Source organism: Natator depressus, chromosome 2, assembly GCF_965152275.1.
Source record: "Natator depressus isolate rNatDep1 chromosome 2, rNatDep2.hap1, whole genome shotgun sequence".
NCBI classification, from domain to species: Eukaryota; Metazoa; Chordata; order Testudines; family Cheloniidae; genus Natator; species Natator depressus.
The window spans coordinates 114,044,411-114,065,876 of NC_134235.1; the positions used below are offsets into that span (position 1 = coordinate 114,044,411).

A 21,466-nucleotide genomic window follows, 5' to 3' on the forward strand; every position below is an offset into this window, starting at 1 on the left:
GGGTTGTAAGACCCGCGAACGTTCTTGCGATGCAAGACAAGGCACTCCGACCAACCGTCGCCGGCGGTAAGAAGGAACTGAGAGGGTGTCAGGCTGGCAGTGTCTAATATACCGACACATGAGCGCAGCACTCCAGAGGGCGCCACAGCTGCTGTACGGATACAGCGAAGGCAAAAATCTCTGATGATTGGGCACATGGGTGCACACACACCTAGACTGGAATTGACATGAGCAAGTACTCGAAGAAGAAGTAGCAACAGAAGCAGCAGCAGCAGCTAAAGCATAAGAGTACTCATCATGCTATCTAGATGTTATGGAGATGAGTGTCATAGAAATAATATAGATTAGATATAAATGTGTTTGTAAATGTCCTAAGAACTCAAGCAACAACAGAAATGTCCTTTGTTCTCCCTAGACTCCTTTATATATATATTTCAGAATTAATAAAAGTTTCCCTGGCTCTTAACAATACTCAATTACTACAATATACATAGAAGAAGAAAGGGGCTAAGTGAATGCCCTGGGCTCAATACCCAGTGTTTATCTCCATCACCTTAGATAACTTGGAAATACCTGTCAATGTTTCACTTGTGCAGGGTGCTGGTATCTCTTTCTGTGGAGCTGACATTTTGCTGACACTTTATCAGACAGGATCCACCTACTGAAAAGCAATGTGAGGAACAGGAAATGCATCTACCAATTAGACAGGATAGGAAAGGCACAGTCTTTCTAGCAGGTGCTTTCGAGTAAATCCCTTTCCATTTCCATTTCTGGTTTTATGTTTACCCCAGCTGGGAAGTTTCTTTTCTAATGCATTTCTCGTTTCCTAACTTACCTCCTCAGGCTTGTCCCAGTGGCAGCTGGCCCATTTTATTACCATTGCATTGTGTTTAAGGCATGTGTGTTTGGCAATAAATACATACATACATACAATTAAGGGCCAAACATTCTGCCATCAGTTACACTGGTGTAAATGCAGACAGCCCCATTGACTTCAGTGGAGTTATTCTGGTTTTACACCAGCATTAGCAGGGTAGAATCTGACCCGAAAGGCTCAATCCTGCAAGGGACTAAGCTCCCTCCACCCTCCCTAAGGGCACTTCACAGGATTGGCCCTGTAGTAGACAACTCTTTTTTGTAATTCGATTTAGTGTTTAAAAATCTCTTTTCTACTACCAGGCAGTTTTCCTTTAAAGTGACAATATGGAAGGGCCGCCCCTCCTTATTACTCTTCTGTCAGTTCTGCTGAATCCTATTTATACTCTGGTGTCTGGGAGATGCATTGTCCTAGCAATAAAACAGGCTGCTAACAAGGAAGTGTTAGCAAATCACATAACATCCCGCTGCTGCAATAGTTCACTGAAGCACTGCCACAAGGAGCCTTTCTAAGCAAAACAGAAGTGGCAGCAAGGGAATAGCTGCCATCTCTTTTAATTAAAAGTATGTTAATTAAAGTGAGTACCTTCATCATCAGGCAACGGCTTTTGCCAGGCAGGGCTGACATGCCTGCTGGAAAAAAGAAAAAAAAAGCACTATAATGATACCAAGAGAGTCTGGAGGACATTGAAAGACAAGCACTATGCTGGGTACCATCACCAGATCCACAAGTGAGGACATAATCCAATAGCCAAAGCCATAATCCAATAGCCAAATAGGGTAGGCATTCAGTGCCAAAACCTACCACCCCCTGTCCTCTAGTCACCACACTGATCAGTTTCAAAAGGCATTCCTTCCTCTCTCTTGTGACCCAGGAAGGGCACTCCGGGATTTGAACACTGGTGGACCCAGGTCTGGGGGACAGCCACACTAGCAGGCCTCATGGGATATGTCTACACTGCGATAAAAGAACTGCAGCAGCGAGCCTCTGAGCCTGGGCCAACTGACTTGCACTCACGGGGCTAAAAATGGCAGTGTAGGAATTCAGGCTCGGGCCGGAGCCCAGCCTGAGACCCTCCCCCCTCACTGAGTTTCAGAGCCTGGCTCAAGCCCAAATCTCTACACTGCTATTTTTAGCCTTGTAGCACAAACCCCACTGGCCTGAGTCACTTGCTGTGGGTTCTGAGACTTGCTGCTGTGGGGTTTTATTGCAGCGTAGACATACCCAGTGGCAGTTTCAGTCATGACTTGTGCTCATTCTACAAGATTTGAGGGATAACAGTCTAGAGCCAGGAGTCTGAAGTCTTGGGATATAGAGCCTGCTCTGCCACAGACTTGCTGTATGACCTTGGGCAATTCACCATGCCTTCGTTTCCCCTTCTGTGAAATAAGGATGATACTACCTATGTACCTTGCAGGGGTGTTGGAAGGCTTTGTTCCATAAAGCCCTATGAAATCATCAGAGGCAATGATGCTCCAGATGTGCAAAGTATTATTATTTCTATTGTTCCTGTTACCATAGAGCCTCAGAGGCCCAGTCATGGACCAGCACCCCATTGCATTCTCTAACAACCTCCTTCCACTGAATATTACGTGAGTAAGGGGAAAGAGAAGGAGAATGTAGCTCTGAAACCCAGGCAGGATGGAGCACACTTGGGGTTTGTCCACATTTTTGCACTGGTGTTGCTATAACAATGTACTACTGCAATCTCCCCAGTGTAGAGGTATGGTACTGGTCTAAGGTGGGGCACTCGCGTAACAACAAGTAAGTGTAGCTACACCAGGGCAAAGTTCTCTCAAGTTCATGGCACACGGCGATATTTTAGAACAGGACATGAGAATGCACTTTCCAATTCAAACGGCAAGTGGGGCAGACAGAGAGAAAGTTATTGCTTCGTATGATTTGTTATTTCTACAGCTATAACCCCTAGGAGCTTCATTGCGGTAGGTGCTGTACAAACAGAACAAACGGACAGTTCCTGCCCCAAAGAGCTGACATTCTAAGCAAATTAAAGAAATTGCAATTCTGAAGGACAAGGAAGGGATTTAAAACCCAGAAGACATTCAACCCAAACTCCACGACTTATATAGTGAGACACTGTATAGTTGTTAGTGGAGCTGGAGACACTTAAAGGGACACTGTTAGTTAAAAAATCATTTACAGAAAAAAATTCTTTATATACTTGCATTGCCTTAGGTATGAAGAACTTTAGAAACACTATGCTTTCCACCATCTATGCTTGTTGCTTTCCTCTCAGGGTGGATAAGGAAAATAGAGTAATTCATTTCACGTGTCTTTGTTTACAGTCAGCACAATGTTTGGGTTGCAAATGCTGCATGAAAATGTTTGCTGGTGAATAAAAATAACCCAAACTCACTATTAGAACAAAAAAAATAAATAAATAAAAATAAAAACCACCCCAAAACTTTTCCTTAGGTTGTAGGTTTTTAAAGAGCTTGGGTGTTTTTATTTGTTATAACACTGAAATTTGAGGCCACCTGTGAGCTGATGACAGCCCTTTCTGCATATGCAGGTCCTCTACACTTGAGCTAATGAGAGGAAAGGTGAGCAGACAGCTATGGATATATGGCCAGATTAGGATAGAAGATAGTTTTTTAGAGTGTGTTAACAAGCCCAGTCTAATTTATGGTAAGTTGACTCTAACATGTGCTACAATACAACTTACCTTGTCTACACTATAGTTATATGACATTTATATTAGAACGTGGTAATTAACACATTCTAACCTCCCCCCCCATACTTTTTATCCTACTCTACACATACCAGTCCTATAAAGGCATGTTCACCTGAAGGAATAGCAGTGAGTATGTTTAAATTGGAAGCTCTTTGGGACAGGGACTATCTTTTTGTTCTCAATTTGTACAGCGCTTAGCACAATGGGTTCCTGGGTCTATGGCTGGCGCTCCTAGATTCTACCGCAATACAACCAACATCCAATAATTGTAAAGGTATATTAATCAACAGAGAGCATTTTGCATAGTTCGGACCTGATTCTCTGAGGTGCTGAGCACCTCCTGCAAGGTACTTAATGCTTTCACTTTAATTGACTTCAGAGAGGCTTGAGAGCGCTCAAGCTGCTCCCACGATTGGGCCCTTAGCAAGGGCTTCATGAGCATGCCTGATGAATTCTGTTTACCTGAACGTTCTTGAGCCTGTTCTTCTGCCCATCCCTAGACTCAGAAGAGAGGCTATCAATGCTTAACATACTTGAACAGTTCTCTGTGTACATGCTGCTGACAGAAGTGTGTTGCCGCTTGCTTACCTCTACTGCTCAGACTGTGTATCATAGTAAGACTGTCTCTCAAAGTTCAGGCTGGCATGTTATACTAACCAGGACACATCTTTATCAGTGACTTGGCCATGTTCCATATTCTGTCATGGGTTGTATGCATAAGAGAATTACTGCCTGAAAACTAGCCCCTGGCAAATTATTTTGCACTTACCACATTAATCTTCAGTCATAAAATTATGGAAATGATCAGGCCTTTCATATTGAAAGGGAAAATTCTCCTTTTCAATCTGTATTGCTTACCTCTTATCTACTGGGTTGCCCAATTAATATTTGTAAATTGGTTTACCATTCTCTGATGATAGGCACTAGAGAAGTTCAAATGTGGTTATTATCCACGGTGTAGATCTCTCCACGGCATATTCTCCACTCCTGCGTATAGAACATCCCTTTGGGTCAATGGCAGTGCTCTGAGCAGAACAAGTGAAAAACGTGGAGTGAGGCTAAGCAGACTGCCTCAGGGTTTGGAGGGGGAGAGTTTTCTCTTCAGTTTTTACTGTTGGGAAGATCACTGTAAGAATTTCCACTGCTCCACTTTTTGAGCTAGTTGTGGAGATGTAGCACACGTTGCCTTGGTCCACACCACTAAATTACTTCGATATAAGTATGAATTATTCACACCCTTGAGTGACGTAGTTGTACTGGCCTAAGCACTGGAATAGACAGCACTATGTCGACGGGAGAAGCTCTCCCGCCGACATAGCTACTGCCTCTCAGGGAGGTGGATTAGCTAAGCCAATGGGAGAAATTCTCTCCCGTTGGCACAGAGCGTCTTCATTAACGTGCTACAGCTGCATCGATGCAGTGTTTTAAGTGTAGAGCTGCCCATTGTTACAGCTACATTATCAGTGGCTAGAAAGTGCCTGTTTTGTCAGCAGGATTCCCTTTCTCCAGGGGATACTAGACGTGTTAGGATTTATGTGGGTTTTAAGGATGCTCTGCACTCTTGAAAATCCTCCTACTGCAGGGATTTATGATTTGATTGCGATAGAAAAATTCCTTCTTCTCTGGAGGGACTCCCCCTCCCCCTGCTTGTAGGGTCTCTGGAAGGAGCTATGGTACATTGGCTGTATTTCTAATGTCCCCCACATACATCTTGGATCACCCAGGGTCTTTTACAAAATCATAAATACTTTCTAACACACAATACAAGTAGTAACATTTCACAAACTCTTGAAATTCAAAACAGAATGAATTGAGGGGATTGATACAGCAGAAAATGGAAAAGGGAACTAAATGTGAAGCCTCCACGATGCTACTCAACTAAACCTTGGGGGCAAAAAAAGTTTTTTTTGTTTGCTTTTTCATAAGGCAAGGTGATCAATCCTAACACGTCTAGTATCCCCTGGAGATTCCAAAGGGGGCAAGCTCTGCCACTAGGGCCTACCACAGGAATAGCACAACTGATAATCAATTGACTGGTTTGTCTGCACTGAAAATTTAAGCTGGCTTCAACAGAGTTTTCCCCTTAACACACACTGTGTTCATACATCAACACGCTTCTAGTCATGCTGCACAGTGCGGCAGCCACCATGTCCAGATAGACCCTAGTTAGAAAGAAGCAGGATAAGCTACACCAAGGTTAACTTCAGTGAAAACTTGGTGGCCACTACCAGTCACATCAATCAATAGCTGTTGGTCCTTCAGTCCCTTCCCACAAGCTCCTGAGCATCCAGTCCTGTGTACTAACTTGCCATCTAATTATGCTCTGATCCCTCACTGCAAGTGGCTTATCATCATATGCCTCTGCTCAGTGTTCTCTGACTCACGTGGCTTCCAGTTTCTATACCTTTTGTCATTGCGGGTATTCGATACAGCAACAAGACGAATGCCCAGTAAGAAGCTCATGTATCAGCAAGCAGTCCCCTGGCCAGAGGCTAACACTGAAGTCTTGGTGCACCTTCGGGCTGAAGCAAGCAAAATCTATGACCGTGGCCTCTCAAAGAGGAGCCTCCATCAGTACAATGATATCTCAGCAGCTGCTGGCTGATCACAGGATCAACCAGAGTGGACAGCACTGCAAGGAAAATATAAAAGGGCTCAAGGTGAGCTACCAGAAGACCATTTCCAGGTCTGGTAGTGCTCTGATGGAGCTCCATTTCATCATCTGTAGAAGTGGGAAGGGTGTGTGTTGGAATTTTGATGTCTGCAAGGATATGGAACTCTCTCCGGAGGGGGAGGAAGAGGACCTCAGCCCCAAATCACAGTATCTCTTAGTTGATCCAGACCAGGAAGAGCACAGCAGGGTGGTGAGTCCCCATAAAGAAGAACCAAGGAAGGACATAGCCATAGTGATCCACAAGGCCCTGCATAAAGACGGAGCAGTATCCTTTCCGGTTAGTGTACTTGCTTGCTTTCTATGGTGGCCTTAGGGTGGGTACACGTTTCCTGTCAATTGCACTGGTACAGCTCAAATCCCACAAATATTGCTGGGATATTTCCAACTATTACAATCCAGGAGGCCAGCACAGCATTAACAGCCTTGCAAACCTTCCTGCCTACTGTGCCAACTGTGGCTTTACCAACCATCAACTGATTGGCATCCACAGACTGTTACAAATCTGTTGGTAGCCTCCACAGGGTGAAAGCCACACACTTCTTCTCCTCCCATCCCCTTATCCCATCATCTGCAAGCATCCATCATCATCATCTGTCTGAAGTGGCACTAAAGTCCACCTGCTTACCATCTTCTTGGATGCAATCCATCCATCGCTTCCTCAGCTTTCCTGGGGGTCTATTTCCTACCACTTTCTCCTGCCAGGCTATCTTCACCACGTCTTCTTCATTCATCCTCTCTTTGTGTCTGAACCAGTGAAGTCATGCTTCCTAGATTTTGTCAGCCACATTGTAGACTCCAACTTCCATCCGAATGCTTTCATTTTGAAATCTGTCTCTTCATGTAACTCCTCTTATGGCACAAAGAAATCTCATCTCAAACACCTATCTCAAACACCTAGAGCTTGAACCTGCCATCTCTTTACCACCCATGCTTCTGCACCATACACCAATAGTGGGGTGCACTATTGGTTTTATACAATTGGGCTTTTAGTCTCAGTTGCATACAATTGTCATATACAACACTTGAGATATTATTCCACACTCTTCCAGCACTCCCCGTTTGGACTGTATCTCACATTCAAGATTGCCATCTTCTGTGACCCACCCACCAATGTACTTAAATTGGTCAGTCTAGTTTAGTTGCACTCAGTTAATCTCTATGCCCAGTTTCCCTGTGGCACCTCTATTAGCCAATATGACCTCAGTCTTAATCATATTCCTTTTCATCCTGTGACAGTTTAGCTGGTCATACCACTGATTTACTATTTCCTCTAGGTCTTTTTTTTTTAAGGCTGTTTTTTAAGGCTATTTCAATGTCATCTGCATATAGCAGCTTCTCACCTTTTCCCATTGGCATCCTCCTGTTGACATGGTCCATCAATGTGATAAAAAACAGCAGACTGAGTGCCAACCTCTAGTGCAGTCCAACTTTCGCTTCAAAGGGACTTGTCATTCCAAAAATATGTTTGGATCACTGTTTTGGATCACTCACCATAGCTATTAAATCATTAGACAATCCATATTTCCTCAGTACTGGTGTGAGAATCCTTCTGGCCATTTTATCATATGCCTTTTCTAGGTCTATAAAAGCACAGAAGCCATCCTATGGGTACTCTGTTTCTCGATCACTGACCAAATTACAAAACGTGGCATCTGTGCTTCCTCATATTTTCCCAAAGCCAACTGGCTCTTCTTTGAGGAGTAGCTCCATCATTCTCCTAATCCTAGCATTCAAGATACTTTCCAGTAACTTCATCCCTCAATGGTTTCTGTAGTCAGGGATGCTTCCCTTCTTATGTACTGGGACCAAGACAGACCTGCACCAATCTTCAGGATTTCTCTCATCTCACCATACAGCTTTAACCACTCTGTTCATCCATTTTATGCATCCCTTGACCAAGACTTTCTGTCATCACTTCATCAGGTCCTACTTCCTTAACATTCTTCATTCCCTGGACTGCATTTCTCAACTCCTCCTCTGTGTCATGTCAGATTCACACACCGTATTAGGATCACAGATTTGCAACTCCACCAAAAAAAGGTGTTTGCCTCATGTAAGAGACTCTCCAACTATTGTTTTTTCCTCTCCTTCACTTGTTCAGATGTTACTAGCTGTTTCTTTTGGTCACCATTTACAAATTGTGTTGGCAACATCCTCCTCCTTCCCTTTGCGTCTTGTTTTTTCAATGCTATAGATCAGAGGCGGGCAAACTATGGCCCGCGGGCCACATCCAGCCCGTGGGACCGTCCTGCCTGGCCCTTGAGCTCCCGGCAGGGGAGGCTAGCCCCCAGCCCCTCCCCTGCCACCTCACCTCGCTGCGCCGCCAGCACTCTGGCCCACTGCTCCTGCCGGGAAGTGCGGCGGTGTGGCTGTGAGCTCCTGCCACTCTGAATGGCATGGTAAGAGGGTGGAAGCGGGGGGGTTGAATAAGGGGCAGAGGGTCCCAGAGGGGCAGTCAGGGGACAGGGGGAGGTTGGATGAGGTAGAGGTTCTGGGGGAGGGAGGGCTGGATAGGGGGTGGGGTTCCGGGGGCAGTTAGGGGCAGGGGTGTGGATAGGGGTCGGGGGGGGGCAGTCAGGGGACAGGGAGCAGTGGGCGTTGGATAGGGCATGGGAGTCCCAGGGGGCCTGTAAGGGGTTGGGGGTGTGGATAGGGGTTGGGGCAGTCAGGGGACAGAGGGGATTGGATAGGGGGTAGGATCCTGGGGCAGCGGTTAGGGGCAGGGGGTCCCAGGAAGGGGTGGGCAGGGGACAAGGAGAAGGTGGGGTTGGATGGGTCGGGAGTTCTTAGGGGGGCAGTCAGGGGTTGGGAAGGGGCGGATAGGGGGCGGCAGCCAGGCTGTTTGGGGAGGCACAGCCTTCCCTACCTGGCCCTCCATACAGTTTTGCAACCCCGATGTGGCCCTTGGGCCAAAAAGTTTGCCCACCCCTGCCATAGATGGATAGTGATGCACTTCTGAAAAGTTATTCACCTCATCTGGGCATTCTGCTACTGCTATGACAAAGCATATTTACTTTCCATCGCTAAATTCTAGGAAACATTTTGGATGACCAGGAAAATCCTGTGAGCAAAGCAGTGAAGGTCATACAAGGCATGTCAATAGTTTCAGAATGTAGAAGATTAAAGAAAACAAAGAAGATAAGAGCAAGAAAAATTGCAAGTGCAAAGAGGATTTACATGATATAAAGACAAATATGAGATTTCACATGTGTGTGAAACCAGAAACATTAATGAGATGTTTCCTTGCCTCAGTGTACTGGAGACAGCATGGGAAACATGTCAGAAGCAAAGATGAGTTTTCTGAGGGGAAGAGGGGAAATGGGCGTTATTTACCTGTAACTGGAGGGTAAAGATATATGGTCCCTATTTGTATTCCACACACACACTCATGCACTCCATGTACCTGAGACTGGAGATTTCTATTAAGTAGTGTCCGCTTGTCTTTGCCTGTGGAGATGCTCTTCTTGTGCTCTAAAGTGAGGATATAATGGGCAGTGTGGGCTGACCCCCTCCAGTTCCTCTTCTTACTGCAAAATCAGGAAAGATCCAAAGCAGATGGGAAAGAGGGTGGGTAGTGGAATATAGAAAGGGATCACATATCTCAAAGAACCTCCAGTTACAGATAAATAATCTCCATGTCTTCAAGTGTGGGCCTTTATGGGTATTCTCACATGGATGATGGAAAGCAGTATTTAAACAGGCCAAGGGTGCCAGGATGCAGTTGGAATAGATGCCTGCAGTCCCCACAGCTGTGTCTGCTGAAGAGGTCTGGACTAAAGCATAACGTTCTGTGAAGATACAGATGGAGCTCCAGGTAGCTGCTCTACAAAATGTCCAGTACAGGCACTTTCACTTGAGGTTGCTTGTGCTCTAGTGGAATGGGCTCTCACCCTGCTCAGGGGAGGAATATGTGCCAGCCAATAAAGAACAATGCAGCCAGAGATCACCTTAGAGAGTCTCTGAGTAGACAGTGCTTGTTCTCACAATTGCTCCGCTATAGTGGCAAATAACTTTGGTGACTCCTAATCAGTTTGTCCTTTGCAGACAAAAAATGCCAAAGCTCATCTGGCGTCAGGAAGTCTCCTCCCCTCATTGAAAGTATGAGGTTTTGGACAGAAATTACCTTGTGGATGAATTTTGGGTGGAGTTGAAGGGACGCCTTCTTATGAAATATGACGTATGGGCTCAGTTCACTCATCCTTCTGGTTCAAGGAATGGTGACTAGGAATGCGACCTTCATTGAGATGTAGGACATGGAACATGTGGACAGCAATTTGAAGGGTGATCTGATAAATGCTGAGAGTAGAAGGTTGAGGTCCCATTGTGGTGCTGGTTTCACCACTGGTGGGAAGGTCCTAACCAGACCCTTCAGAAATCTAATTATTGTTGAGTGAGTAAAGATAGAGTGGCTTTTTATTGGAGGATGGAGGTACTGATTGCTGCTAGGTGCTCCTGCAGCAAACTAATGGAAAGACCTAAAGTCTTCAGGTACAAGAGATAGTTTAAAATATCAGGGATATCTGCTGCTTCTGGGGATAACTGTTTTTGTCGCATCCAAACTAGAGAAATGCATCCATTTAACCAGATAACATTTTCTGGTGGAATCTTTTCTACTTTGAATGAGAATAGATTTAAAAGCCTTCTAACACGAGTGCTCTGGGTCTGATGCTCATCCAAATACCAGGCTGTGAGATACAGGGAGTTCGGGTTGGGATATTTGATCTTGCCATTCTCCTGGGTTAACAGATCTGGGAAGGGATGGATGTTGATAGGAGGAAGGGTTGGCATTTGTAAGCAGTCCAGAAACCAGAATTATCTGAATCAGTTTTGTGTGAGAATGACTCAAGCTTTATTGTGATAAATCTTTCATAAAACCAGTGGTAACATAGGGATGGGAGGAAAGGTGTACCTCAGTGGTCCTTTCAGGATAACAGAAGGACCTCACCCCTGAGGCCTGGCCCAGTGCTGTGCTGGAGCAGCATACTTAGGTTGGTGGACTTCTTTTCTAAGAGGCGAACAGGTCCCAGGTGTTGCTCACTGCACTGGTGGTCTCGGGAGAAGTGACCTCTAGAGTTCTGTGCACCTGGTAGATATGTAACCTAAGTATAATGTTCCTGATGCACCAGTTCCATAAATTGACTGTCTCTATGTTGAAAGAGAAAGACATTTGGATTGTTTTCTGTTTTTGTAGTTCAAACACTTAATGCTGCTGAACCACACCAGAATTTTAAGAGTAACAAAGAGGGAAGATTTGACTCTGGCAACTGAAGAGATACTTAGGGAGTTGAGCAAATGTGGCCCATGCCCTCTGTAAGGGGGTGGCGGTCGCCCCCCCCCCCCCCGGGTCTGAGAGGGCCACACTGCCTCACTACATCACCAGGGTTGCTGTCTAGTATCTGGGGAATTAACGAATCAGGTGCTAGCGCCCTGACCATCCTGTTGGGCTGGAGCACCAGATAGTCTGTAGGCTCAGGTCCTCAGGCAGGGCAGAGCAAATAGGCAGTTTGTATGTTCTGGCCTTCAGGTAGGGCCGAGCTAACAAGCAGTCTATAGGTCCACACCCTCAGGTGGGGCAGAGCACCAAACAGCCTGTCTTCCTAGCTCTGGCAGATGGCAGACAAATGCAGGCCTTCTGGCCTATGGTGGGAAGGCAGCCGCCCCGGAGTTGGGGTTGGCAACAGGGAGTAAGGGGACTCAGGCCCACCCTACTCCAGAAGGTCCCAGCCCAGAGCCTTAACAGTGGTGGACTGCTCTGCCACTGGCTCAGCAGGGACTCGCGTGCGACATGCTGACGTGGATTCAGGCCACAGCCAACTAGACTATAGTCTAGTGTCCCTGAGACACTTTCTACTACCCTTTTGTTAGGTACCTTGGCTCCGTGGGTGTCCTCCATCTCCCTGGGGCAGACGGTCAGTGGCAGTCCCAGCAGTTCCTCTGCGGACTTGGTCTCCTTCAGGGGCAGGGTACTGCTTGGTTCAGAAACAGAGTCAGAGGCCTGCAGCAAGTCAGGCACATCAGTCTTCTTCCCTGGCTTGGCTCCAACTGAACGGGAGGAGCCGCCTTTTATATTTTCTGTTCCACCTCTCAACTTCCCGTCGGAGGGGCTAGCCCAGCCTGACTCTGTTCACCTGAGTGCAGAGAGTGGTCCCTCCCCTCTGGCTCACAGGGAGGCCACACTGCCTCACTACATCCACCCATCCCTCATATTAAAAAAAGGATATAAGTCCTGGTCCTGGAAATGTTTGCTACTGATATAGAGCATACTACTAGGCCTAGTTCCATTGGAGTTAATGGAACAACAGTGCTTGCAGAATCAAGACCCAAGATTGCAGGTAGTGGTACATAAAAACACCTCTCCCTTGATGGAAGTGATGAGCAGAGTTCTGCAGGAATTAGCAGCTGGTTTTGCTCACATGACGTATCAGTGGCTTGGACATAGGAATGCACAGCAGCCTTTACAAGTCTACAGCTGACCCAAAACTAGAAGGGTTTCTAAATACCAAGGAGGGAGAGACATCAGATCTAAAAGAAACTTAACTAAAAAGAGGGCAAGGCTATAGTGGGGTGGCTGCCCCACACGTGGATAACAGGGGTTAAAAGCAGACAAGCTAGGCTGAGAGGGGAAGCAGCCACAGCTGTGGCCAGCTCAATTAGGGCCCAGCTAGCCCTGATAAGAGGGCTGTGGGCCAGAAACTGGAGGGGTCTCACTCTAGTCCTGCAGTGGGAAGGGCTAGCTGCCTGAGAGCAAGGTACCGAAGCAGAGCAGTGCTGGGAATAGGGCAAGGGAGCTGGGGAGCTCCAGCCTGGTAAACCCCCAGGCTGCAGGCCTTGTTTAAGGCCAAAAGGTACTGGGGCTGCAGAGGGGCAGCCCAGGGATAGGCAAAGGCAGCAGGTCCTAACCCCTTGCCAATGATGAGTGGCCATTACAGAGTGCAGTCTGCCCCAGTGAGTGGGGGCTAGATGACGACTGGCGGTAGCCACTGAGGCAAGGTGGGTTTAGAGGTCTGGGGGTTCCCCTGGAAGGGGAGACCAGAGTGTGGGGGTACTGCTGGGGCAGCACCCCTAGGTAAAGGGTACCGGGGTCCAGGAGGGATATGGGGCCAGCGGCAGGCGAGACACCAGCCTGCAGAGGGCGCCCCGTATGCTGGAAAAGAGTGAATTCCCAGACGATGAGCAGGAGGCGCCGCACCAGTGAGTCATCGCTTCACTACAAAGGCCTTCAAAGCAGCTCATCCAATTTAATGGGGAGAGTGGTGAGGTGGGGTAGGCAGAGGTGGACAGGAAATGTAAAAATAGATTGGGCAAAAATTAGGAGGGCTTATCCCTAATAAACACACACACTACTGGACACTGACATGGAAGAGGATGTGGGGATGAGATGGGGACAGACCCTTCAGAAGCAACTCAGTGTTTGGCATCAGTTACAATGAGGAGAGGAATAGCACCCACGACAGAAGGCAATGTGTTCATGACAGAAGGCAACTGATCACAAACACTTCTGCATATTGTTCACAGTTGTGGCCACCACATCACAGGACAGCAAAAGCAGTGAAGAATTAGCAAGAGGGGAAGAGGAGGGCAAAGGTGGTATGTGTCTCCAGGGTTAGCATTACATGGAGAAGGAAGGAACACTAATTCATATTGATTTAAAAGGGGAATGAGGAGACCTTCTGATGATCTCCTAGGCCCTGATCTCCTCTTTGTGCCTTGTCTCTCTCCGTGGATATTAGCACGGATAGTCAGTCTAAGGTGCTGCCTTCAGGTGGTATAACAGTTATACCCGCTGGGTGGCTGCAGGGCCAGTTCCAAGAAAGCATCCAGCAGGGCCCCGGGTTTTCACCTGAATCCAGATAGTTGTAGCTGCAACAATCAGGATCCCTTGAAGCTTCCACAAGTGGCTTGTTTTTCTTAGCAAGTTGGCTGCAGTTTTGAGTCCCAAGCATAGATCTCCACAAAAGCAAGCAAATTAATCTGAGCTGGAGGTTTTAGAGAAGTCAGAAGGCTGTTTCTTCTGGTCTTTTGCCTCCTTACTTTCAGTCTTGCCAGCCTGAGTCTGAACAGAGTGTATGTAAGGATTTCAATTCAGTGTGAGGATGAGAAGTACAACCTTAAGAAATAGAATGGACCACATCCATCTGTCCCAGTCACTATTCATTTCCTATTCTTTCCCCACTCCCTGCAAGTACTGTGTGTGCACATCCCAACTACCTCTATTATGTGACTAAGGAGATAAAGGCAAATAGGAATAAAAATATTTTGTTTCTCTTTACCAGAGATTTCCAGGCTGAGTTTCCATCATCTCTTACCAATAGCAACCCAAGTCAACATTTCATATTGCACTCTGGAGGCAAATACTGGGTTTTCACCCAACTCCTACATTTTGAGAATCTCCTCCCATTCCCGCACCCCCGGCTATAGATGCCAACTTTGTGCTTTACACCACCACACAGGAAGGTAGTCCTGTCTGGTTCCTTTCCCAGCAGAGGCACCCTTAACTCTCAGCAATGATTCCACGCAGTGCTCTGTGAATGGGAAACTATCAGTCTTTTCCCCAAGCCCAATGCTTGGAAAAACAATAAATGTAGTTGGCTCTCAAAAATCAAGCCGAAACCCCATGGTTATTCCCAAAACAGGATGGCTCTGTTGCCCACGCTGTGGGAGTTTTGCTTAAAACATATGTCAACAGAATCAAAATAATCTGTGAAAAACTTCACATCTGCCAACCAGCTGACAGCCCTACAAATGGTCTTCAGAAACCAAGTGTCACTGTGGCAATGGGGGGACTAGCAAGAGCAAAGTAAGGTGGTTTTGGTAGGTAGCTGTATTGCCCAGTAGTATTATTGGGTTTCTCTCCTAAACTGTTGCAGAACCAGGACAGAAAAAAAATCATGGCAGTCACAGGAGCAAATTAAAATGGAATGGAAGGGAGTGCAAGTTACATGTCAGCAAAGGGGTTTCTGGGGAGCTTAATTTGGTATGATTTAAATATGAGGCTACAAAAAGGTGTAAATCACAGCAGCACAGACTCCCTTACACATGACTTTACAGGTTTAGAAGGCAGGAACCATCATCCACAGGGAGGGGATTTAAAAAGAAGCAGATTTGAAAACTCCTTACATTTCCTTGAGCTCTAGAATCTTGAGCTCAACCCGGATGGTCGTCACAACCCTGTGAAAGGCATTCTATACAGAGGCAGACAAAGTGCAAGTTGGAAGGCCATATTTAACTGACAAGCTAAAATAAAGCATCATTCTCATGTACTTGCACATAGCTGTCTGTTACATCCTGAAGATTTCACAGCTCAACAAAATTCCCTGTGGAAAATTCAACTGTGATGGTAGTTGCCACCGAACACCTATTTAATTTATAAAGAATACTATTCATATTTTTTAAGAACAGCACCAACCCCTGACAAAGCCATTTACTTATGTGATCATGAAGCTGCAGTTTAAAGGTGGAAAGAGAAGTTCAAACTAAAGCCGGCTCAAGCAAACTAGCATAAAAATCCCCCCCCCCAACTTTTAATTAATATTTTAGCCAAAATCTCCCCCCCCCACCCCCCAAAACCCACCACTTTCAAAAGCTGTGATTTCCCCAAACTGGTTGGAATACAGGACAAAATGTTCAAAATCTTTCGACCATCTCTAGTGCAAACACAGCCCAACAATAAAGGAGAACCATAAGGCCACCCCTACACGTAAACTCAGACTCTGGTTTGTGTATAATCCTTCACAGATAGGCTTAAAAGCAAGTTACAACAAACCCACAAGAAGAGCCGTGTCCATTTTGCAACCTATAATTTTTAAATATAACATTTTATTGCTTAGATGGTTTGATACAGAACAGGTTTACTTTCAATTTGAATTTGGAAGTACTGTACAACTGAATAAAGAGAGGAATAGAAGTACCAAAACAATGTGTGATTCTCTGTTCATGTGGCATAAACCAGTCTTGTACACAACTTGTAGCAGCAGTTTAAGTTCCCTTTAGAAAAAATATGAATTCTACACATTTATTATTGTTTCCTGCATGGGCTGAAATCACTAAGATTAAATTTCCTTCTTGAATAGAGAGAGGGAGAGAGAGAGACACACACACAGAGAAGGGGAGAGAAGATTATGAATCATTCTGAAAATGGAATCAGACTGTCACATAGCTCCGAAAAGCCATTTGAGAATAGTCACAAACATAAGTTCTCTTTTTCTTTTTGCGCTTTCACAGTCAAGTGCTTAATGTAGTGATTGAATTATTTCATCGTTAAGTCCATTGCAACTCTGACAAAAGAATTTCAGAAGATCCATTTTTTTTTGTAAAAGCCCTGAGAAAGGAAAAATAAAAGGATTCAAACAAACAAAAAAAAAAAAAAAAAAAAAGAGAGACAAATTAGCTGAACATGCAAACTAAGCCTAAGATTCACCCATAGTTTAAACATGTTATAAACTTCACAGTTTAATATTGGGGGAAAAAAACAACAACAAAAGTTTTCTCAGTCAAACTCAACTAATAAAAATGTCAATAAAATGTGGCAAGACCTTATAATCTACTAGGATATAGATAAAGGCTAAATAAAGCTTTAAATCAATAGTGATTATTGCTAGCAGATGTCCCGGCAGGCTGCTGGGAATTGATTACTTGCTACATTGTTCTGCAGCATACAGTTTAGTAATGGCTTCTCCCCCACAATATTGCGCAGTTTAGTGTGGAGAGCTGCAAAAAAAACCCCAAAATTAAAAATAAACAAACAAAAAAAACCAAAAATACCCAAAATAATATAATAATAATTATAATTATAATAGTAATAAAAAAATTAAGGGATGTGTGAACTGGTTTAAACTAAGTAGAACACACCTGGTAAAGTTTTAAAGGAATCATTGGTTCTGATTTTTTATTAGTTTGGAGTAACTTATTTCAAAACTGGTTCATACATCCCTAATTTAAAAAAAAAAAAAAAAATCACATATACCTCAACCATTTTTTTTTCTTATTTTATATGCGAGATCATCACTTGAGAACATTTTTCTTCCTTTGAATTCTGGGGAGTTGGATTTCAGTCTCCAGAAATTTGTTGAAATATATATATATATATATATATATAGAGAGAGAGAGAGAGAGAGAGAGAGAGAGGGAGGGAGGGAGGGAGAGGGAGAGGGATTTAAGGCCCCCTTCTTCCAAGTCTAATGAACGCAGGACATGTGATTTTGCATGGGAAGGGAAGGGAGGATCACAGTATGGGTGAGGGAGCTGAAGTGGTGGAAGTGCACAGTGAGACTCCGGCAATACTATGGCTCTGTCTGTCCCAGAGATCATGACTGAAGGACAACGAGAACAACAGAATGCTGAGCATACCTAAAAATGCACAGCTACAGTAGGATACATTTTGCTTAACCCAATAAATGCTGGTGGTTGGGAATATCTCCTGTTGTAGGCAACAGGAGGCCTGTGGAGAAATCCCAACCCCCAGCATTAAAGCGGTTAAACTATCATTATGAAATTTAGAAACACACACTAGTCTTCAAGCATCAACCCCAAAACCTCAGGAAGAAAGATTTTTTTTTTTAAATTTATTTTATTTATTTTTAACATGTTTTATATTTGTAGTTTTATTACCAGTAGTATTTTCTTGCTTTAGAAAAAGACGGTAGCAAGATCACGGTAAGGCTCGCATTTCTTTCGTGCTTTCTTTCAACTGGAAGACTAAATAACTTTGCTCATTAGTAACAAATGTCATGTGATCGGAACGAAGCAATTTGCAGTGCCTTCCTCATGCACTCAAGGTGGGAAGGGGAGTCTTTTCATGGCCCTCCCCACACACACCCATGCAGGCACGCTATCACTAGTGAGATGTTCCCCTGTACATTTGTGGTGATTACTTGCTGGCCTCCATTTGATTCTCCAGTCAGAGGAAGGGTTCCATTTAAGTACAGTAGAAGAGCTGCAACATGAGAGGGGAGTTGGTGAAAGCTTAAACAGGGGATCCAAGCTGCACTGTAGATCTCCTTGGGCAAATATTGCCCATTCGTTTCTGCTGACTGCAGAGACTAGCAAACTGATGAATTTATAAAATAATAATAAAATAATAATAATAATAATAATAATAATATATTGAAGCAAATCAAACATATATAACAGCGGGTGCATAATTTCCATAGGTTAAGTTGCTATGTAACTCTTCTCTGTGTACTCAGTCCACAGTGGCCAGAAAGAATGTCTTTAAATGGTAACTAGATTACCATTTCTAATGCTGAAAAGTGGAAACAAGTTATGAGGTTGAAAGCTCTTTGTCTTTCCTGGTTTTGGCTTTAACCAACTTTGAACACCTTCAACCACCACGTCATTAATACCTGGAACTGGATTAATGCTCCATCGTATGGCAAATGCAAGAATGTCTATACTGAGAAAAATCAGCATCTCGTACATGTGTCCTCTGGCGATCTCATCTGAAATTCATGTAATTTTCTTCCAGTTATTGGCCGTGGTATCCAAGGGCTTCCCCACCCCACTGCCCCCATTTCCAGCTCAGAGAACAAACACAGCGACTATAACAGATATACAAGAACAAGCTCACACACACACCAATACAGAGGGTAACATTAATGCTTAAATGAAAAAGGTCTTTCTCCAAATAATTCATTAAAATATTACAAAAAAATCATTTTTTTTTTTTTGAAAAAACCTACGATACCAAAAGATCTAATAAAGTAGTAAGGCACTCAAATCAGTATGTACTGTAGTCTCTTGCATTATTATACTGAAAGGCATATGGCACTGAATCCAGTCTGCCATACTATCCCACAGCTGAAGGTCACTCTTACAAAATATATTCCAAAAACCTTGCTCTGCTGGTTTTAGTTTGTGTGCTGGGATGGGTCCAATTTCATAGTAAGAAATTCACTCAACTCCCAAAAGCTGAGGTGCACTATCTGCAGAGGCAAGAATGTGATTCATGGGAGATTTTTTGTTGTGCATCTCCAGCAAGTCCTGAATGAAACCTGATGGACTCTCGTGATCACAGTTACCCCGAGATTCCTGATCTTTTGTGATCTGTTTCTGTGCATTCTTGTTGGACTCTGCAAGGCAAGTACTGGCTGTTCGTCCAGGGGTTTTCTCCTCTCTGCAAAGGGAATCCTTCGCTCCATTGGCCAGACTTTCTTTTCGGTTTCTAGAGACAGATGAATGGTTACCAAGGCCTGCAACTGAGTCACACTCGTTTTCTGAGATGGGGTTAGTACCACTGTGGATAGACTCATTTTCACTGTCTTCTTCACACCTAGACTGGGTCTCCTCTTTGTCACTCTCCTTCTCATGGTTCCTAGCATTCTTGACCTTCTGGTGTATGCGCTGATGACGAACCAGGCTGTGTTTCAGAGTGAAGGTCCGTTCACAGGTCTGACATTTGTACGGTCTCTCTCCTAGGACAGAATTAAGACCAAAATGTAACTAAGATTATAAATACAGTTCCCTCTCTCTTTTCAGGACAGTACAACACATAAAACTGCTCTAGACCAACGCTGTGCAGGAGGTTAGACTAGAGAATCATAATGGTCCCTTCTGACCTTAAAGTCTATGATTCTATGAACTGTGGGTTGGGACCCCAAAGTGGGTCACAACTCCCTTTTAATGGGGTCATCAGGGCTAGTCCCAACAATGTTTAGTCCCAACATTTACTATAGGATTCCCTTTCACGTGACTTGGATGACTACCTGCTACTTGAGTATGAAGGCCAACAGTTACGTTCCTAAATAAAAAAGAGTCCTGATTCAGAAAGGTACTGAGCTTCTGCGTAAACAGCACCTCTGATAATCAGGCTGCTTTTCTTTAGGTGTGCAATGTTAGGCACCAACATTTGCAGGTGTTGGCTTTATTGAAGTCATATACCAAATAAATGCTTGACTTGCCACTTCGGTAACAACCGATATTTAACAACTCTGTACCTAAAATCTGTGTAACTATATGGTTTCAAAATCTGGCTGTAAAACTACAACTATACTGAACCGCATGTCCACCTGTGTACCCAACTGCCTATTTAATAGTGAATTTACCTGCAACTACCCTACTGAAACTCAAGACAATGGTCTTAGAGAATTCTTCAATCTTGCCCAAGGTCAGCAGGATCTGGTAGCGAGAGAGTACATCCAGCTCATACGGTTATTCATTGTTAAACATTTAGCTATCACATAAACCTCTGGGGACTGTAAAGGCATCTGCTGAAACATGTATTTTTTAAAGGGACTATGTCGTAATTTGGGTAGATGGGTTAGTAATGTGACATGCTGTATTCAGAATCTATAATTCATGTCTGTTAAAATTCCATGCCCTTAAGTGAGCAACTTTTTCTGTCAGAAGTTCAGAAAAGTCTTTTGAAACTCAAAGATGTTTGTGAAACTGAGCCAATGGCATCGAGGCAGCAGTTTCCTTTGCAGGATAAACAGACTGCACAACTTTCTTTCCCCCTGAAAAGGATGGAAATTACCACAAAACAGTAAGAACTAGCCCTGGGCACACAGGGGATGGGGATCATAGAAGGAATGAGGACGATGGGCCCAATTTTTCTGGGCAACCAGTATTTAAAAAACAAGCCAAGCAGCATGTGAGGAAACGTTTCTTCCTCAGTCGCTGATAGAAGGGTGAACGTTTTACATACAAATTATTAAACCAACTAGAATGGAACCTGCTTACAAATGAGTTCGGATATAGCAAAACTCCATCTCTTGTTAAGTAAAATAAGAGTCCCATAGTGATTCACTATGCAAATACAGACCAAGTTGCAACGTGCCTAAGCTTATAAGTGGTTTCTGAGGCAGAGAGTAACTTTACTCTCAAAAAGTTCTGGTTAAGAACCAGGAAAAAAATTTAAGGTTGTTTTTTTCCCCCCTTTCTTTTTTTCCAAAAATTTTTTCACAAAAGTCTAGCAGAGTGCTGTACAGATACTATAACTCAGAATCAGGTCCTGTTTAATGCTGCACAAGCCCTTTGGTGCACTTCATATCCTGCATCCATGATCAACAGAAAGGAAAATAAACTATGCAAGTTTGGTATGATTCCACTAATATGATAGCTTCTTGATCTTTTAAAAAATATGAGTGCGTAGAGTTAGCTCATAAATTTGAAGAGCCCCCAGCAATGGATTGAGCCAGATTTAGTGTAAGTTGTACAATAATATACTAGAAAATAAACTGTAGGGACCATCCTGCATTGGAAGAGAAATGGACTAGAGATGAAG

The 21,466-nt window shown here is 44.3% G+C and overlaps 1 protein-coding gene across 2 annotated transcripts in view; it reads right to left on the reverse strand.

The window, feature by feature from the left end:
* Positions 1–16,069: 16,069 nt before the first annotated feature.
* RREB1 (ras responsive element binding protein 1) overlaps positions 16,070–21,466 on the reverse strand; it is a 79,929-nt gene continuing 74,532 nt past the window's right edge. For both annotated transcript variants that reach the window (XM_074944914.1, XM_074944915.1), the window contains one exon: positions 16,070–19,655. In XM_074944914.1, the coding sequence (XP_074801015.1) occupies positions 19,135–19,655 (521 nt within the window). In that variant the 3' untranslated portion in view covers positions 16,070–19,134. The remainder of the gene's footprint in view (positions 19,656–21,466) is intronic.